The following is a 20,792-nucleotide window of genomic DNA, read 5'->3' on the forward strand; positions in this document are numbered from 1 at the left end:
CAAATAAAAGGAAAACCCTCCTAGTTTCTGTACGATGATGTGGCAGCATGTGCGCATGCGCAGATGATGATGTAACACTGTTTATACAGCGGAGCAGCCCATGGCCATGCCAGTCAAGATGTGGATGGTACAAAGGAAAGTTCAGTGTTCTGTGGCTCGCTAAATTCAAATTCGTGACCAAAAGTGCAACGTGAATATCGGTGGGTTTATAACGAAGCGCCACCACATAGGAATAATATTACTCGGTGGGATAAGCAGTTGAAGGAAACCGGCAGTTTGGTGGAGAAACCCCGTTCTGGTAGGCCATCAGTCAGTGACGAGTCTGTAGAGGCTATATGGGATAGCTACCTAAGGAGCCCTAAAAAATCTGTGCATGAGCCCACATTGAACTGCACTGAATAGGTATGAAACTGGGAGAGTTTTCCTTTTATTTGGTGCAGATTTCACATTTCTATCGTCTTTTGTTGCTTTCCTGTGACTGGTCAAAAGTGCACCATGACTTTACGGACACACTGTATTTAAACCAATTTAATCAATACAAACATCTTTTTCATCTCTAATTTACATGTCTTTTATTTTTTTTAATTTGTTTTTTATTTTTTTATTTTTTTTCTGTATTTTTCTGAAGCCAGAAACAGGGAGAGACAGTCAGACAGACTCCCGCATGCGCCTGACCGGGATCCACCAGGCACGCCCACCAGGGGCCACGCTCTGCCCACCAGGGGGCCATGCTCTGCCCCTCCAGGGCGTCGCTCCGTCGCGACCAGAGCCACTCTAGCGCCTGGGGCAGAGGCCAAGGAGCCATCCCCAGCACCCGGGCCATCTTTGCTCCAATGGAGCCTTGGCTGCAGGAGGGGAAGAGAGAGACAGAGAGGAAGGAGGGGGGTGGGGTGGAGAAGCAAATGGGCGCTTCTCCCATGTGCACTGGCCGGGAATCGAACCCGGGTCCCCTGCACGCCAGGCCGACGCTCTACCACTGAACCATCCGGCCAGGGCCTAATTTACATGTCTTTTAAAAGTTTCTTAAGAATGAGAAATCTATTCCTAACTGCACTTATATCCCAAACTAACCTCCATTACTAGTATTTTTTTTTGTATTTTTCTGAAGCTGGAAACGGGGAGAGACAGTCAGACAGACTCCCGCATGTGCCCGACCGGGATCCACCCGGCACGCCCACCAGGGGCCACGCTCTGCCCACCAGGGGCGATGCTCTGCCCCTCCGGGGCGTCGCTCTGCCACGACCTAGAGCCACTCTAGCGCCTGGGGCAGAGGCCAAGGAGCCATCCCCAGCGCCCGGGCCATCCTTGCTCCAATGGAGCCTTGGCTGCGGGAGGGGAAGAGAGAGACAGAGAGGAAGGAGGGGGGGTGGAGAAGCAAATGGGCGCTTCTCCTGTGTGCCCTGGCCGGGAATCGAACCCGGGTCCCCTGCACGTCAGGCCGACGCTCTACCGCTGAGGCAACCGGCCAGGGCCCATTACTAGTATTTTAACAAAAATCAGAAATATACACTTTCTATAAGCAAACAAGTCAGTCATATCCAGAATTAGGATAGTCTACGATAAAAGATTATACATTTTCTGTTCTACCACTAAGTTGATAAGTTTTAATTAAAAGTATAGAAGGGTAAGGTGATTTGACCCATTTCCTTTCTTAATAATAAAACAGGATTAAATCTTTGCTACTCTTTGAGAATTAATGCACAGCCTATTCATTCTATAAGTAGGAATATATTAAGTATTCAGCTCTAAGCGATATACAGCGTATGCTATTTCCACGAAGGCACTTACAATATAGTCGTACACTAAAAAAATTAAACATCCCAAGAGATATTAAACTAAGCAGTGGGTCTAATGATTAAAAATACAGAATCTGGAGTAGATGGCTAGTAACTTAAGGTCTGTGACTCTGAACAAGAATTTTAATCCTCTAAGTCTCAAGCTCAGGATAATATCCATTTTAGAATTATATGTGGGAATTAATGAGATTACATACATATTAATAATATAAATAAAAAGACTGCAAAGTGTTTAGCATATTACAAACACTTAAAAATCCAGTAAGTGGTCCAAAAAAAAAAAAAATCCAGTAAGTGGTTCAGAAACTAAGTGATCTCAAAATACATTATAGAGGTCCTCAGGTTACAACTTTTTTTGTTATTTTTTACTGAGAGCGAGTCAAAGAGAGGGATAGTAAGGACAGACAGACAGGAATGGAGAGAGATGAGAAGCATCAATCATCAGTTTTTCCTTGCGACATCTTAGTTGTTCATTGATTGCTTTCTCATATGTACCTTGACTGTGAGCCTTCAGCAGACCAAGTAACCACTTGCTCAAGCCAGCGACCTTGGGTCCAAGCTGGTGAGCTTTGCTCAAACCAGATGAGCCCACGCTCAAGCTGGCAACCTCGGGGTCTCAAACCTGAGTCCTCTGCATCCCAGTCCAATGCTCTATCCACTGCGCCACCACCTATTCAGGCAGGTTATAACAGTTTTGACATATAACATTTTGAGTTTACAATGGTCACTCCCATAAAAACTTAAAATAATTGAGATGAGTTTTGGCTTATGTCATCAGCATTGTACTTACGGACTACGCGGACAAACTACATAGTTTAGTTGCGTGCAGAATACACAGTACAGTGTACAGTACAGTATATTTATGTCCTTTTCATTTTTCTGTGGCTTAGTTGTGTTTTAATATTCTAGATTATGATTTTACAATCATGTTAGGATAGGTAAGTGACTTAAGCTAGGGCAACTTGTCAGCAAACGGCGGCCGTTAGCCACACATGGCTCTTTGGCCCCTTGAGTGTGGCTCTTCCACAAAATACCATGTGCAGGCGCTACCTCAATAAGGAATGTACCTACCTATATAGTTTAAGTTTAAAAAATTTGGCTCTTGCCTGACCTGTGGTGGCGCAGTGGATAAAGCGTTGACCTGGAAATGCTGAGGTCGCCGGTTCAAAACCCTGGGCTTGCCTGGTCAAGGCACATATGGAAGTTGATGCTTCCTGCTCCTCCCTCCCCCTTCTCTCTCTCACTCTCTCTCCTCTCTAAAAATTAAAAAAAAAAAAAAAATTTGGCTCTCAAAAGAAATTTTTTTGTGTGTGTGACAGTGACAGAGAGCATCAGAGAGAGGGACAGATAGAGATAGACAGGAAAGGAGAGAGATGAGAAGAATCAATTCTTCATTGCAGCACCTCAGTTGTTCCCTGATTGCTTTCTCACATATGCCCTGACTGGGGGGCTCCAGCAGACCAAGTGACCCCCTGCTCGAGCCAGCAACCTTGGGCTCAAGCTGGTGAGCCTTGCGCAAACCAGATGAGCCCGCGCTCAAGCTGGCGACTTTGAGGTCTCAAACCTGGGTCCTCCACGTCCCAGTCCGATGTTCTATCCACCGCACCACCACCTGGTCAGGCTCAAAAGAAATTTCAATCGTTGTACTATTGATATTTGGCTCTGTTGACTAATGAGTTTGCTGACCACTGAGCTAGGGTTTATTTTGATTTACACCAAAATTTGGGTTACGTCACTGTTGTAGGAACGGAACTATGTCGTAACCCAAGGACCCCTGTAGGTAGGAAGTTTAATGTAGTTAAAGGGTCCAGAGAAGAGTTGAAAACTGATATGGACTTTGCAGGGAATGACAGATGAAGGTATATCCCAGGCAGAGGTACCCTGATAGCCAGAGGATGGACAAGGTCTAGTAAGTTCATCTTCTTAGACAGCGGGTTTATGGAGATCAGAAGCAAGCCCAACTTTTAAGGATCTTCAAAGTCAGAGTAGGAAGTACTGATATACATTGTCACTTGCTGCAATTATTACACAATAAAGACATACCCGGCAACCATCTAGTAAATCTTCAGGTGCCTGAAATGCACTGACATCCAGATTTTCGAGTGTAGGCTCCACTTTGCTATTAAGGATGGAATTGTATACCGATTCATTTACGCAACTTGCACTGATGTTAGAAATATGGCTGACATCTGAAAGAGTACGACCTACATATTAAACAAAGACGTATACATTTTATGAAGATAAAATATGATGTTTTCCTATAAATTAAGTTTTCTTATACACACAAGGCTATGAACAACCTCCAAAGTCAAGATTCAAGTATTTTTACTAAAATCTTGGTGGCAAAGTAGAAAAAGGGAAAATAAAACTAAGATTCATATTTTATTTAAATAAAATATATTTAATATATTTACAAAATATTAAATATATTAACAGTGGCTTGCTTTTAAAAATCTGAAGTTGCTGGCTTTAAATGTAATCCAGGAAGCTTACATTTAAAAAACAGTTTATAAACATTTGCTAAACAGCCAACATGTTATCCACAAAATAGTATATGAATATAGCCCTGGCCGGTTGGCTCAGTGGTAGAGCGTCGGCCTGGTGTGCAGAAGTCCTGGGTTTGATTCCCAGCCAGGGCACACAGGAGAAGCGCCCATCTGCTTCTCCACCCCTCCCCCTCTCCTTCCTCTCTGTCTCTCTCTTCCCCTCCCGCAGCCGAGGCTCCATTGGAGCAAAGATGGCCTGGGCGCTGGGGATGGCTCCTTGGCCTCTGCCCCAGGCGCTAGAGTGGCTCTGGTTGCAACAGAGCGACGCCCTGGAGGGGCAGAGCATCGCCCCCTGGTGGGCAGAGCGTCGCCCCCTGGGTGTGCCGGGTGGATCCCGGTTGGCCGCCTGCGGGAGTCTGTCTGACTGTCTCTCCCCGTTTCCAGCTTTAGAAAAATACAAAAAAAAAAAAATTTTTTATATGAATATAGATAACTGCAGCAAACTGATAAAAAAGGAAATATACCAAAAGTATTTACATATCAGTCAAGTTTTTTAAAAAATAAGTTTTTATTTTAAGTCTTTATCTGTTAGTTTTCTTAGTTCCTTTAATTATCTGCATTATATCAGGGTATGAAAGAAAGTATGCATTCATTATAAAAAATATCAGGAGTTCTGGACTACTTTTTTACTCAATTTGATTATACAATTATGCTTGAAAGCAGAACAAAAAATGATGGAATTCCCTACTATATCTCCCTGATCCTATTAACAAATCAATTCTTACACAGAAAACTGATTATTTACTTTAATCCCAATGAAACTTACTATCAAGTCTGTTGACCTGGCCAGCAGGAGTTGAAGTATCCGGCAAAGTGTTTGTTTCTGCTCTAGGCTCTGTCTTGTAAATGGATTCATCCTGACAAAAACCTTTTTCAATACTGTCAAAAAACCATTGTGTGGTCACACAGTGCACATTCCATCGCTTGGCACATTCATATTTTTGACCTATCATGTTCAGTAAGAGAGAGAAATGCCAACCATTAAACTCTGTCTTGGAAGAAACATTCAAATTTATGATACATTATTAAAAAACCCACCTGAGGCCCTGGCTGGTTACCTCAGTAGGTTAAGAGTATTGTCTCGAAACAACAAGTTTGCAGGTTTGATCCTTGGTCAGGGCACATATGGAAAGCAACCAAAAAAATGCACAACTGAGTGGAACAACAAAAGCTTCCTTTCCCCCGCCCCTTCCTCTGTCTCTCTAAAAATCAATGAAAATGAAGCCTTGGCCAGATAGTTTGGTCAACTGGAGAGTCGTCCTGGAGCTCAGAGGTTGCTGGGTTCGACTTCCCGGTCAGGGCACATACAGGAGCAGCTCCATGTTCCTGTCTCTCTCTCTCAAAACAAACAAATCCCCCACCTGAGACAAAATTAAAGTTACCAGTAGTACTCTTACCTTTAAATAAGTACATATGCTATGCAAGGGGGTATATCCCTTTCAAAATTATATGGAGACAGAGGCAACTGTAAGATGACTGAAATAATATTAAGACTTCCTTTGAGTGTAGCCTCCATCACTTACTTTCTTTAAACCAGTTTCTTTATTTGTAACATAAGGATAACTCAGAGAATTACATCATTTAATAAGTCTACATAAAACAACTGTGAAAACTGCAAATGTTTCCAATAAAAAAAATACCAGTTTTGAGTAGACTACTCCTCTGATCAGATTCTACTTGAAGTCCAGGATAGATTTGCAGATAGATAAATTATATATTAAATATATCCTTTTATTGCCTTAAATATATTTTAACACAATGTATTTTGAAACAGTAAAACAGTATTGTAGAGAAATTGAGGTCAATATGTAATAAACAACATTAAAATTTTTGTTTTTGCATTCTTGAGGCAGGAAATGATCTGTCTTCAGAATCAGAAAATATCAATAGCATTTATCAACTCTACTTATAATTATAGTACCATAATTGGCCATCCCCAAAATTCTGACTAAAGTACAATATGCATTAATTTTAACAATATTTTTCTAATTTTCTTATCTAGGTAGCTGAATAAAACATTGTACAGATATAATAAAAACATTAACAAAATTTTCTCTCATCAACTTGTAGATATTTCAAGGGCACTGGTAAAAAATATTCTCCAGAATAGACATAAAATTTACAGGACACCAAACTTAATAGCAACTTTAAGAAATTTTTCTCATTGGTGATATATTCTGCAAAGTGTATCTTCAAGTTAAAACTTGTAGTTAATTCAGTAGAGCTGATTCATTCCATTAAAAACAAGCCAAGCCTTTAACATGCTTTTAGAAAGAAATGTAATTTAGCATTAGCTATGTCTACTAGCTTTCTTGTTATCCATCCAAATTTCTTGTCCTCTTAAGTATTTGGTAACTATGTAGGGGACTTAAAATTTTTTGTTTTGTATTTACTGAATGAGCTGGATAAACACTAGGTTACTAATTATTGTGCCTCAAACTATCTTTGTAAGATTTCAGGGAAAAAATATACTAGATTTATGATGTTAGAAGCAAAAACTATTCTGTAAAAAAATCTTAAAATGTTAAAAAGTAGAGAAAAATTTGCATTTGTCCATTTGGGAAATCCAGATTTACCTTTTGGTTCTTGTACTATGAGGTGCGTACATTCATTCATTTTCAGCTGGCCCATGTATCGACCTCCATGCTGAACTGTGAGCTGCTGAACTACCTTCCTCTCTGCGCCACACAAGCCAGTCACACAGATTATACAACCAAGAAAAATAGGACACTTGAAGTCTTCCATGCTTATATCAGTATATCTAGTTATTTTTCTGGGGAAAACAAATGATACAAAAGAAAACAATGAATATATTAATATTAAATCAGGTAGTTTAAAATTTACCAGAAGAATAATGGCAAACAATATAACTAATACTGTTCAAATTTTTAAAGACTAATTACTTTTAAGAAAAGGGGCACTCACAGACACGCTCAGAATTACACTGACTGCTCATCTAGCTGGCACCATGTCTCTAAGAAGAAGTAATGTTTCAGACAGAGTCTCTTAAAACTGTTTTAAGGGAAAGCATTTCATTAACTCTAAGGCCAAGCTAATCAAAGTGGTATATTTTCCAAAATTTTAAGTCTGAATCTCTACTTTGGTTGCCTACTAGAAAAACAGAATTTGAATCCTTTCATTATACCACAAAATAATAAGCAATGATTTGGGGTAAAAACCAACAAAAATATCAGTCTTTCTTCTGTTGTCGTGGTAGGCAGACATGCTGATGAAATAGGCAGGGTGGGAATGAGGGTGCCAACGTGGAGACATGATTTGGATGTGCTGGATGGTGTTGAAAGAAGACTGGGAAATCCCTATTTAATTCAAACAAGGGTACCCAGACTTAGGGTTGTTATTCTAATTTTAGGGGAAACTCAATTCCATCCCTTGAAATAGGCTCTCAGTTCCATGAGGACAGAGATGTTATCTAGTTTTGTTCACTACGTATACCTACTACCTACCTCAGGCCAGGAGCATAAAATGGGCTCTACGGTTATTGAATGATTGCACCTATACCCACTTCAGGAGGGAATACAACTGCCAAAATGGTGCCCTGGCCGGTTGGCTCAGTGATAGAGCATCAGCCTGGCGTGTGGATGTCCCAGGTTTGATTCCTGGTCAAGGCACACAGGAGAAGCAACCATCTACTTCCCTACATTCCCTTCAACTCGCTCCTTCCCCTCTTGCAGCTCAATTGGCTCAATTGGTTTGAGTGCATTGGCCCTGGGTGTTGAAGATGGCTCCATGGACCCTCTGCCTCAGGCACTAAAAAAATAGCTTGGTTAAGAGCATGCCCCCAGATGGGCAGAGCATTGGCCCCAGACGGGGTTGCCAGGTGAATCCCAGTCACCGCACATGCAGGAGTCTATCTCCCCTCCTCTCACTTGGAAAAACAAACAAACAAGAAAACCTGCCAAAATGGCTAATTTGCTCTCCATGTTAACATATGGGCACACTACTGAAGGATAAGCTGCCATACTGATTTTCCCAACTATTTCACAAACATTTACTGCTGACAATAATTTCATTATCAAAGCATTTCTTACATGTAGCTAATGCTAAATCCATAGCCCATTCTATCAAATTCTACCCTAAACACAGCTGCTCAATTCTGATCTTGTTTTCATTGGGGAAAAGAATAATGACCCCATTTTTGTCCCTAAATGACAAATCCAAAGAGGATACTATAAAACTTCCCCTATGAAAACCCACCATAACCCAAAATGACTGAACATATCACTTTTTCAAATCTAGAAAATATCTAAATGTCTTTCGTACTCCTTTTGTGACTTCTCCCAAAGCGTTGTTATCCAAGAAGGAAGCAAAATAGGTTTCTTTAGATTTGCAGCAACTAAATATTTCTTGCTACCAACTTCTCCAGCAACAAGGTGAGTTACTGAAACATTCAGGTCTCTGTAAACACGCCCACCCATCATTTGTACGTATTTATGAACTTCTTCCTGTAGTCCAGAAAAAAACATATTATTAATATTGAAGCAAACAACCTCTCCTCTATCTTTTTATACTATACCCCATAAATATTTTGTTGTAAGTTTGAATACACAAATGTTTCTCACTACCATAAAGTTAAATATTTAAATTACTTTTTGAAAGTAAATATAAATTATATATTTTAAAAATAATTACCTCTATATATTATTTCCCTATGTTTATCTTTCAACTCCATGAAGTTAATAAACTGTGTAGTTTCTATAACTATGTACTTTAAGTTACCACACATATTTTATATGTTGATTTCACTGATTTTAGAGAGGAAGGGAGAGAGCAGGAGAGAAACAGGAACATCTATTTCTGTATGTGCCCTATCCGGAGATCGAACCGCCAACCTCTGCGCTTCAGGATGCGGTTCTAACCAACAAAGTTACCTGGCCAGGGCACCATACATATTTTAAAATATGTAAATTACATACATAACATAATAGGTACATCTCAGATTCCTTTTTTTTTAAGATTAACTATTTGCAGTGGAAAAAAGTGATTCAAAAGTAAACTCACTGACTATATATTAGAAAAATACTGAGTTTTCTTTTAAACTAAAAAGAAAACTTCCATTAGTCAGTTTTCAATAAAAAATTCCTCTGTTTTGCCCCTGGCCAGTTGGCTCAGCAGTAGTGTCGGCCCGGCGTGTGGAAGTCCCAGGTGCAATTTCCAGCCAGGGCACATAGGAGAAGCACCCATCTGCTTCTCCACCCCTCCCCCTCTTCTTTCTCTCACTCTTTCTTCCCCTCCCGCAGCCAAGGCTCTATTGGAACAAAGCTGGACCAGGCACTGAGGATGGCTCCATGGCCTTTGCCTCAGGCACTAAAAAAATGGCTCTGGCTTCAGTGGGGCAATGCCCCAGATGGGCAGAGCGTTGCCCCCTGGTGGGCTTGCCGGGTGGATCCTGGTCAGGCACATGCAGCAGTCTGTCCTCTGCCTCCCCACTCCTCACTTCAGAAAAATACAAAAAAAAAGAGATTCCACTGTTTCAATTTATTAAAAAATAAAAGATATACAGTGTTGTATATTGACTCTGTTATAAGTCATAAACATCAAGTATAAGGTCTTTCAAAGTATGTTCTACACAGTAAAAAATTAAGTATGGAAATATAGATATACTGATATTCCCTATCACCTACCCTTTTGTCTTTTTCCAGGCTTGTACAAGATACAGTTACATCACACATAACCATATTGTAAACGGGATGTTCAGCTCTTGGGACACATCGCTGGTGGTGCATACAAAATATGACTACTTGAGGACCAACAATTCTGCAGCCAAGCTATTAAAAAAAAAGTTTAGTAAGTAAGGCAAGAACTCGTCTTACAAAATTACATTTTGTAATATTTACTACTTCTTTATAGAAGCTAATGACCACTGCAGAAAAATCCCAAATTGTTACAAGAAAAAAATTAAAGACTATTATATAAATATAATTTCTCAGACACACTGCTCGTTAAATACACACACATGCACACACATAAAAGCAAATCAAACAATGCAGGCTATCAAAAAAATAAGCTGGCTCTGGATGGTTGGCTCCGTCTACCCAGCGTGCAGATGTTCCAAGTTCAATCCCTGGTCAGTGCACACGTGAGAAGTGACCATCTGCTTATCATCTCCTCCCTTTCCCCTTTCTCTCTCTCTTCCCCTCTTGCAGCCAGTGGCTCGATTATTTCAAGCATCAGCCCCACGCACTGAGCATAGCTTGGCTGTTTTGAGCATTGGCACCCAATGCGTGTTGCTGGGTGGATCCTCCTTGTTGGGGGCACATGCAGGAGTCTGTCTCCCCATCTCCTTTCCTCTCACTTTAAAAAAAGAAAGAAGGCCCTGGCCGGTTGGCTCAGCGGTAGAGCATCAGCCTGGCGTGCAGGGGACCCGGGTTCGATTCCCGGCCAGGGCACATAGGAGAAGCGCCCATTTGCTTCTCCACCCCCCCCCCTCCTTCCTCTCTGTCTCTCTCTTCCCCTCCAGCAGCCAAGGCTCCATTGGAGCAAAGATGACCGGGGCGCTGGGGATGGCTCCTTGGCCTCTGCCCCAGGCACTAGAGTGGCTCTGGTAGCGGCAAAGCGACGCCCCGGAGGGGCAGAGCATCGCCCCCTGCTGGGCAGAGTGTCGCCCCTGGTGGGCGTGCCTGGTGGATCCCGGTCGGGCGCATGCGGGAGTCTGTCTGACTGTCTTTCCCCGTTTCCAGCTTCAGAAAAATACAAAAAAAAAAGAAAGAGAAAGAAAGAAAGAAAGAAAGAAAGAAAGAAAGAAAGAAAGAAAGAAAGAAAGAAAGAAAGAAAGAAAAGAAAAGAAGCTCCAAGGGCCACATACACTCAAAATTGCCATCAAAATTTTAATCTCTGGGCCCTGGCTGGTTGGCTCAGTGGTAGAGCATCAGCCCAGCGGATGGATGACCTGGGTTCAATTCCCCATCAGGGCACACAGGAGAAGTGACCATCTGTTTCTCCATCCCTCCCCTTCTTGCTTCTCTTTCTCTCTTCCCCTCCTGCAGCCATGGCTTGATTGGTTGGACTGCATTGGCCCTGAGAGCTGAGGATGGCTCTGTGAAGCCTCCGTCTCAGGTGATAAAAGTAGCTCAGTTATAAGCATGGCCCCAGATGGGCAGAGCTTCGGCCCCTGACAGGGGTTTGCCAGGTGGATCCCAATCGGAGTGCATGCTGGAGTCTGTCTCTCTATCTCCCCTCCTCTCACTTGGAAAAGAAGAAAAAATTTTTTTAATCTCTGAAACAGACACAATCTTGATTGGGGCAGGGTATGAGTAATAGTCTTATGCTACAATTAGGATCTATACATCTATACTTCTCAAATGAAGCATCCAGCCAACGAAGCAGTTTAAAGTACCTCTTATACCACCAAAAAATGTATAATCCTGGGCAGTTTCTACATTTGTGTTTTAAAGACCTTCTCTGCAACTCAGTCTTCCAACAAAGACTTCTCTCAAAATACTGCAGGTTACTAAAAAATGACCTTTCATTGATAATTAACATTAGCACATTCAAGCCAGGCCAAACAGCCTACTGTTGTGAAAATCATAGCATGACTGATTTAAATATCTACAGGGTAAAAGATTAGTTATCTTCTTGGTCAGCCAGAAGGAAATTGAGTGTTTGATGCTACTGATGCTGACAAGCAGTGTTATTTCCAAAAGGAGGGTAAGACCAACAATGCTTCTGGCAAAAGTAGGCACAGACCTTCCATGAATTGTACAGATACTGCATCTACCTACTCTTCTATGTTTTCTTCTCCTTCAAACAAGAATCACTTCTTTGTAATCTGGATGGAATTACAGCCCGTTTATTTTTATTTCAATGCTTCTCTCTTGTCCAGACACCAAAAAAGTAATGAGTCAGTAGACTCTGGAATCAACAAAAAGAAATAGGATGGCTCACTGGCATATCAACAATACTCATCACCAAAATGTTTCCTTTTAGCATATAATTTTTCAGAGCCTATACTGTATACTGTGTAAGTATAATATATAAGGTACAGGTACTAAAACTCTACCTGCAAGAGCACGTAGAAAAGACAGTAAGTAACCAAGCATTATGTTGAGGTCTTTTCCTGCTCTTTACTATACATATTTCTCACTGAAATATCCTGCAATCACACTGAGTTTAAGTGCAGTTGAACTCTATCACTAAAATGCTTCATTACTTACACTAAGCGAAGTTAAAATCCCTGAAATATAAAAATTACATGTAGCAAAAGCTTATTATCACATAACTAGTCTTTAAAAATATTCTGTTCTCCCCAAAGGATTCCCATGTATGCATAATGAGTAAAGAACTTATGTTCACTGAAGCAAAAACAAACCAAAAAAACACACTGCTGAAGGAACGCATTAGAAGTTAGCAAACCTTTCTGAGGTGATCAAAAACACCACCACTAAAAGGGTCACAGATATAAAGTGATCTATCATTCTCCTTTATCTTCAATGCCTCTTCTTCTGTAATAATCTGAAGATATTCTTCTGATTGGAACTCTTTTATTGACTGAAAGAAAAAATGAAATAAAATTGCATCTGAAATTCGTTACTTGTACTTAAGTCCTACAAACACTATCTTTAAAATCCATCTCAAATCCAGCCTTTCACTATCACCGCCTCTCACCTATGTCGTTCATTCTCCCTTCTTTGTCCTAAATCTATTCTCCATATGACAGCTAGTAATCTTTTTAACAATCTAAGTCAGGTCATGTCACTCTCTTCTCAAAAACTCCAATGGCTCCTAAGCACACTCAGAATAAAACACATTTCTTACAATGGCCCACAGACCCGAGTCTGGCCCTTGCCTTCTACCTCACCCGTTTTGATTTTGTTCTAGTCACTTCTGCTTTCTTGCTACAACTGGAACAAGGTGAGGTTCTGCTTTTGTTCCCACTGCCTGGAACATTCTTCTCCCAGGCTTAACCAGACTTGATCCCTCACTTCAATCAGACCTGTTCAAATGCCACCTCCTCTGAGATGCCTTTCCTAATCACCTTTCTAAAATACCCTTTTCCTCCAGTCTATGTTCTAGTGAAAAATAAAACTGACATTATGTACTGGTAGTTTTTGTCTATCTCCCATAAAAGAAAGTTTCATGATCTATCATGTTTGCCATCCTATGTGACACACAGGTAAGTGCTTAAATATTTTCTGAACCAATTTCTGAAAAAGCCCTTATGTTAAATAAATACTTAGAGTGATCCTTTTAAAGTGATTAATGCAGATCATGCCACTCTTCTGATTAAAACCCTCCAGCAGCACTCTATTTCACTGAAAGAGACGCTCCAAGTCCTTACAATGGCTCACAAGGCCCTACATGACCTCTTTACTCCTTTCTGAAGCATCCCTTAATATTCTTCCTCCATCCCTTGCTCACCACAGTACAGACATACTACTGTTGCACTGACACTCCAAGAACTTCCTCAGGGATCTATCTGGTTGTTCCCTCTTTGTAAAACCCTCTTCACCAGATGTTCATGAAGCAAACTATCTCACCTCCTTCAAGTATACTTAAATATCATCTCAATAAAGGATATCTTGATCACACTCTCTACTTAAAATTATAACCTTCTGGTCCCCTCCTTCCCCAACAAACATCTTTAAGACCTCTCAACCTGTTTTGCTTTTTTATCCTCCCATAGCACTTAGCACACTGTCAGATACTATAGTCTACTCATTTACCATGTCTAATTAAGGTCTATTCCCTCCTGCTAGAAAAGAATGTAAAATGAGAGAGTAGGGACCTTCACCTGCTCTGATCACTGATGTATCCCAAGTACTAGAACAGCACTTATCAGACACTGACACTCATTAATTATTTGCTGAATAAGTGAACTTTAGGGAAAAACCTGCTACAACAGAGCTTCTTAAACTTGAATCACCCTGAGGGTCTTGTTAAAATATGGATTCTAATTGGTAAGTGTGAGTTGGAGCCCAAGGTTCTGCATTTATAACAAACTCTTAAGCCATGCGGATGCTGTTGGGGTCTGTGGGCAGCCAGGCTCCACACTACCCCTAGATCCTCTCATATCACACTGTACATAATAAAACATATTTTAGCCAAAAAATGAACTGTGACTTGTAGAGGACTGATTTCAAAATTTTTCCATACAAAAGGTCTACTCTGGTTAGTAAAGAAAGCATCCTAAGCCAGACCAGGCAGAGGCACAGTGGATAAAGTGTTGGCTAGGACAAGTGGTGGGACTCGGCCGGTTTGCACTGGTTCGGCAGAACTGATACCTAATTATTTGTTGAGTTCCACGAGACAGTTGTTAAAATGGCACTTATAATCAGCCACCCAATGTGGAAATCACAAATTTACATTTCTTACTCTTTTTAATGTTCATCTGTGCAACAGCATATTCTAAGCACTTGTAGTAATGTTCAATCTGTCCATAGGTGAAAAAAATTGCAAGTAAGGATGCCAACCAAGAAGCAATGTGGAGCATGACCAGGCAGTGGCACAGTGGATAGAGTGTCGGACCGGGGTGCAGAGAACCCAGGTTCAAGGCCCCTAGGTTGCAGGCTTGAGTGCGGGCTCATCTGGTTTGAGCACAGCTCACCCACATGAACCCAAGGTCGCTGGCTTGAGCAAGGAGTCATCGGTCTGCTGTAGCCACCCCCACCCCCACCCCACCCCGTCAAGGCACATATGAGAAAGTAATCAATGAACAACTAAGGTGCTGCAACGAAGAACTGAGGCTTCTCATCTCTCCCGCTTCCTGTCTGTCCCTTCTTTCTGTCTCTGTCACACACACACACACACACACACACACACACACACACACAAAAGAAGCAATGTGGAAATATCTTAAATAACAGCTTTATTGTTCTTTTTGTCAGGTATTATTTAATATTCTTTCATTAATATTTTAAAACTCTTTCTTAGAACATAATCTAGTTTTGTGTACCTTTTATTATATCAAAGTACTAAATGCATGAAATAATAAACTACCTTTTGGTATATCTTTTTTTTTTTATACTTAAAACAGTCATTAGGGCAGAGAACCGGTTGTTTATTTGAATCCCACCACTACCCAGGATGCAGAGGACCGACGTTCGAAACCCCTAGGTCACTGGCTTGAGCGTGGGATCATAGACATGGCCCAATGGTTGCTGGCTTGAGCTCAAGTTCACTGGCTCAGCTGGAGCCCCCCCCCCCCATGGCACATATGAGAAAGCAATGAATGAACTAAAGTGCCTCAACAAAGAATTGATGCTTCTCATCTCTCTCCCTTCCTGCCTGTCTGTCCCTATCTGTCCCTCTCTCTGTTTCTCTATTTAAAAAAAAAAACTTAAAACAAAAGAAAAAAGGAATAAAAATAAAACAAAGAAAAAAAGCAACTTAATTTCTAAGAACAGGTCTGCTACTCTCAACAGAAATATCATAACCTATTTAAAGCCCTCAAATATATCATACTAACATTATTTCAAAACTATGTAACAATGATATACCTATATTAATGAAGACTACAGTTAAACTATGTATTATGAAAATAAATACTATTACCAAGACATAAAAGCCCAATAAATCAAAAATTCTAAAACCAAGGAAATAAATTCAAAGCATCAAACAAGATATTTTCAACTGTTCTTACCTCAAGAGCTTTATGAAAACATTCGGAATTGTCTGAAGACTTTAAAAACTTCACAAAAAACGGTTCTTTGTCATTTCTGGACATTTTTGAACTGTCAAAATAAGGGAACTATTAACAAGAACAAAAAACACATTATGCATAATGTGTTGAACGCTTAAAGCACCTATTTTTCTGCACAAACGAGAATGCCTAAGGATGGAGTTTGGCCTTGTCCATGAATTCATCCACCTTGTAAGAAATGCTGGAATGTCAAGGAAAAAATACACCACCACCAGTCCTTGCAAGACGGAGAACGAAATCAACAACCCTAAATTGACTACACTGAGGGCCTTTGCTCAGGGCCTTAAGTTCGCAATGAACAATCAATTGCATTTAACTTAAGAGCACATGAAAGAGCGTTTCTGCGAGGAACCCAGAGCCCTGGAAGTTTGCTCACCCCCCAGTCCACGGGCCTTAAACACAAACGTGCAAGCCAGGCAGCACGGCCGTGCCCCCTCAAAGGCCGGCCGCTCCTGCTCCCCGGCTCCCCGGGGAAGGCCCTGCTCGCGGCCCAGCGGCGGCCGCAGCCGCACCCGCACCCTCCCCGGAGTCACAGTCGCAGCCGCGGGTTACCAGGGCAGGAAGCCAGGGCCCAGAAGGCCGGAGGAGGCGCCGCGACCCCCACCTGGGATGGGGAAGGAGTCGGGTCTTCTCTCCGCGCTTCACTCACTCCCGTGGAGTCAGGGGGTTTGGGGGCAGCGAGTGGGGGCGCGCGCGGCCCACAGGAGAGCGGCTGGGGTTGGGCGCCAGGCCGGCGCACACCCACCGCACCCCGCGGCGCCCCCACTCCGAAACAAACTTGACACCCGGAACTTGCCGAGACCCAAACCACCTTTCGCGCCAACCGCGCGGACGCGCTCACCTCTTCCGGCGGAAGTGACATCATTGCCGCTGCTGGAGGAGGGTGAAGTCGTCCAAAGTAGTGGCGGGTCTTCGGGGTGGCTCTGTACCCGGCAGGCGGTGGGCTGTTGGGTTCGGGGGAAGACTCGGCTCGGACCTCCTGGGGTTTAAGGTTTTGAAGGGCGGTCTTGGTCTCTGCAGGGAGGTGGCCTAGCACCCGGGGCTCAGGGGGTGTGGCCACGGGCCAGAAGTACCTTAGAGGAGGTCCTAAAACATCAAATATCAAGCATAAAGACGAGGTTAAAAGAGCCGTTCCTAATTAATTTTTCACACCTGCCGTAGGCCTGGCAGCGCGGCAGAATCCATATATTACCATCCAAAACAACTCTAAGAGGCAAATAGTGGTGTTTTCATTTTACAGATGTAAAAGCTGAGGCCTAGAAAGTTAAATGATGTGTCCAAGGTCACACAGTTAAGTGGTAAAGATGTCAGCCAAGTGTTGCTGACTTGTGCACGAAAAAGGGTTCTATGGAAAGTAAACTCACAGGGTGATCTGATCATAAATTCCTAACTGGGCAGATCATGATGGGTAGTCCACCCAGGCAGCTAGCTAACTTTTGTAAAAGACATCTTTAACTTAGGAAAGCCTTGCCAGTTGCTTCTGCACCTCCAGGTTGACACACCTTTGAAATGCCCCCTTTCAGTAGTGCCCTCCTTTTCTGACTCCTCCTTATGAAGTGTGAATCTTAACTATCCTGTAGTCTGATCTGGGCCTTGCTTTCTCCCACATGCATGTAATCATCCTCATATCCCCCACCCCCACCCCCTTAATATCAAATGCTTAAAAGCAACTGAAAACTGTTAGCCTCTAGTCTCAGAAGCATTTCTCTCAGTCTAGTGAGATCTTACTTCCAGGTGTATCCTGTTTGGCTCAAAATTTTTTTTACAAAAATTCTCTACAGGTTTGGATGTTCTTGTGTGTCCACAGACTACACAGACACAGTTCTTTCCCCTCCAGTGTAGCAAGAATATAATCACTGCCTGCCACAGTCAAGAGGGCTGTAAGGAAGAAAGATGTGAGGATGACTAGAGCTACATACCTAGTGCAAAGAGGTCTTTGTCAAGATTGTCAGTGCCCCCCCAGCACCACTTTTCCCCTTCAGTGAGTACATCTTTATCTTTCTCTGTAACTCCCTGAGTGTAAGGGAGATTTTCGGATGGAAACTTCGGTTTAAATTGCAAAGATCAGGGGAAGAGGAGGTAAAATGGAACTGCAGAATCTTGGCTTGTTCATAACAAATGACAAATTGCTGACATAGCGTTTCTTATCCTTGAGATTGAAAGGCTCATGGTTTTGGATTAAATAATGTGAGTGTTTAATGCCACGTATCTTGATTGTTTTTCTTTTTAGTGCCTAAAGATGGCAATGAGCAGCTTGGGTCTAAGTGTGTGAATACATTCAAGCAAGGTGAGTTAGAATCAGTAACACTGGGACTCGAAGGTAAAGACATGTTGTTGTTGGGGATAGAGTGAGGAAAGCCCTAAAAAATAAAGTTACTGGAGTTGTGTTTTTTTTTAAATGCCAGAGTTAATTAATTGTTAAGGAGTAGATCTGTCATGAAGCTGTAATAATAATGACTATTTGGAGGATACATTACATTCAATAAATGACTCCTGCTTGCACTGTTCCTGTTTACTTTCTTCCACAATCCTTGGGCATCATTGTCCCATATTATGTAGATGGGGAAAGTGAGGTTCAGGAAATGGCTGTGCCTGAGCTCGGGAAGAGGCATCCTGACCTGAAACCCTGTACCCTTCTTGACCAACCACAGTGCTCCTGTCACATGCTGCATGCCCATCTCTGGCAGGTCAGCACCAAGGCAAGAGTCCATTTCTGACACTTCTGGAACTGAGTGGAGGCCTCTTGAGAGACTGAGAGTCATAAATGACACTGGTGAAGAGGAAAAGGAAAATAAAATCACTCTTTATCTTTTAGCCAGCTGGATTTGAATAGCAGGAGAGTCAACCTTGTCTATAGGAGGCCCGGTGACAAGTTCGCCCATCTGTGTCTCCACATAGGCAGAGAAGGTCTGTCCCTGAAGTACCAAGTCTTGGGCATTAGCTAGAGCAGTGATTCTCCATCTAGTGTAGTACCTGGACCAGATATATCAGCATCACCTGGCAATATGTTGGAAATGAAAATTCTTGGGCCCAACCACAGGGCTGCAGAGTTGGGAACTCTGGGGGTGGGTCCCAGCATTCTGTGTTTCACAATTCTTCCAGGCAACTGTGACACACATTAAAGTTTGCTTGAACATCAATCCCTTAGAAAGGAGTGAAAGTGATTGTATGGGTTGTGGTTAATGAGCATTTTGGTGAAAATGGGGAATAGCTGTGATATGCCCCAAGGTAGCTGCCTCGGAAGGAGTTCAGGGGTCAACTTTCCCCTCGCCTCCCTATTTCTTTCTTTCTTTCTTTTTTTCTGAAATGGGAAATGGGGAGGCAGTCAGACAGACTCCTGCATGCACCCCACTGGGATCTACCCGGCACGCCCACCAGGGGGCGATGCTCTGCCCATCCGGGGCATCGCTCTGTTGCGACCAGAGCCACTCTAGCGCCTGGGGCAGAGGCCAAGGAGCCATCCCCAGCGCCCGGGCCATCCTTTGCTCCAATGGAGCCTCGGCTGCGGGAGGGGAAGAGAGAGACAGAGAGAAGGAGAGGGGGAGGGGTGGAGAATCAGACGGGCGCCTCTCCTGTGTGCCCTGGCTGGGAATCGAACCTGGGACTTCCGCACGCCAGGCCGACGCTCTACCACTGAGCCAACTGGCCAGGGCCTACCTCCCTATTTCTTTGGCACCTCACCTAGAACCAGACACTCCAGACCCTGCTTGGAGTAGGATTAAAGGGAACTTTATATTCCTCTATTTGTAGAATGAAAAAACACAGGAAACAAATATAACAAAACTTACTCTTTTAATGTAGCAGGTGGGAATCTGAGTATTTCTTGTTACATTTTGCTACATCATAAGATTTCTCAAAATTAAAAAATAAACTAAGAATAGGGTTTTTTTTGAGGTTTTTATATTTATTTTCCAGTGCTAGAAATAAATGAATATGTATAAATAAAGGGATTATAATTTAAAATGAGATTAGTAATCTTTATTGCTGCAGAAATAGTCTTTGCAGTGGCAAAATATTTGTTTAAACTGTTGTCTTCAGTAATCTGAAAGGTAAAACATATAGACCTACTTAGCCTGCTGAGGTGGAGGGGAGAAAGGGTAAAACAGAATGTTAGCAGCACATGTTGGTACTGGCTGCATTTAATTAAGTATTATAAGAAAGAGACAACCAGCTCAGGGAAGAATTGGCTTGTTTACTAGCAAAAATAAAAGGGAATTTAGAAATCTAAAAAATGTGAAATTTTGCAAGGTTGGAACAGCTGCCTGCATGTAGGTCCTAAAAATGAGATATATCCAAGAGAGTCTTTGAGAAACAAATGGCCATTACAATCCATCCATGTGGAAAAGATCTTGTTAGGAGTATGGTCCTCCCACCCAAGCTGGATAACACCATCAATTTTGAGAGTGAGGTTATCCGGCCAACGATAACAATCAGGCTTGAAAACTAGCTCAAGAGAGAACTTTGGTGTGGCTACCATTGTAGGGAAACAGCTCTCCTATGGCTTCCCAGCAACTTTGCACATATCCATATCTGAATTGCAGCATATCTGAGTCTTGGCCAAACACCTTGTGATCCTACTGGAACATGAGAGAATGGGAGGCCGTGTAGCACACACAGGAGTAACTGCTAGCCAGGAGGCCACCTGCCTCTTGCCTTCCTGCCTCCCCTGGGAGGCTGTCCTCAGTTTTTCCTAGACTCCCTGATGCTGATGAGGTATGAAGCTTTCTGCACCACTCTCCTCAGAATAGACCTGCATGATATAAAACTAGTTAGCTGCTATTTGTATCTGTCTCC

General features: G+C 42.3%; 1 protein-coding gene across 5 annotated transcripts in view; it reads right to left on the bottom strand.

Moving 5' to 3' along the window:
• TOPBP1 (DNA topoisomerase II binding protein 1) overlaps positions 1-16,842 on the bottom strand; it is a 56,801-nt gene extending 39,959 nt beyond the window's left edge. Inside the window, exons 1-8 of one of the 5 annotated variants that reach the window (XM_066246006.1) lie at positions 16,603-16,842; positions 15,939-16,046; positions 12,713-12,847; positions 9,985-10,128; positions 8,624-8,805; positions 6,919-7,115; positions 5,109-5,288; positions 3,840-3,985 (exon numbers count right to left, since the gene is read on the bottom strand). In XM_066246006.1, coding sequence (XP_066102103.1) covers positions 3,840-3,985; positions 5,109-5,288; positions 6,919-7,115; positions 8,624-8,805; positions 9,985-10,128; positions 12,713-12,847; positions 15,939-16,022 — 1,068 coding nt within the window. In that variant the 5' untranslated portion in view covers positions 16,023-16,046; positions 16,603-16,842. Of the gene's footprint in view, positions 1-3,839; positions 4,001-5,108; positions 5,289-6,918; positions 7,116-8,623; positions 8,806-9,984; positions 10,129-12,046; positions 12,212-12,712; positions 12,848-15,938; positions 16,047-16,602 lie in introns of those variants that run through there. The other 4 variants (XM_066246005.1, XM_066246007.1, XM_066246009.1 and 1 more) reach the window with 4 other exon arrangements.
• Between the last annotated feature and the right edge of the window lie 3,950 nt (positions 16,843-20,792).

Source organism: Saccopteryx bilineata, chromosome 10 (assembly GCF_036850765.1).
Source record: "Saccopteryx bilineata isolate mSacBil1 chromosome 10, mSacBil1_pri_phased_curated, whole genome shotgun sequence".
NCBI classification, from domain to species: Eukaryota; Metazoa; Chordata; class Mammalia; order Chiroptera; family Emballonuridae; genus Saccopteryx; species Saccopteryx bilineata.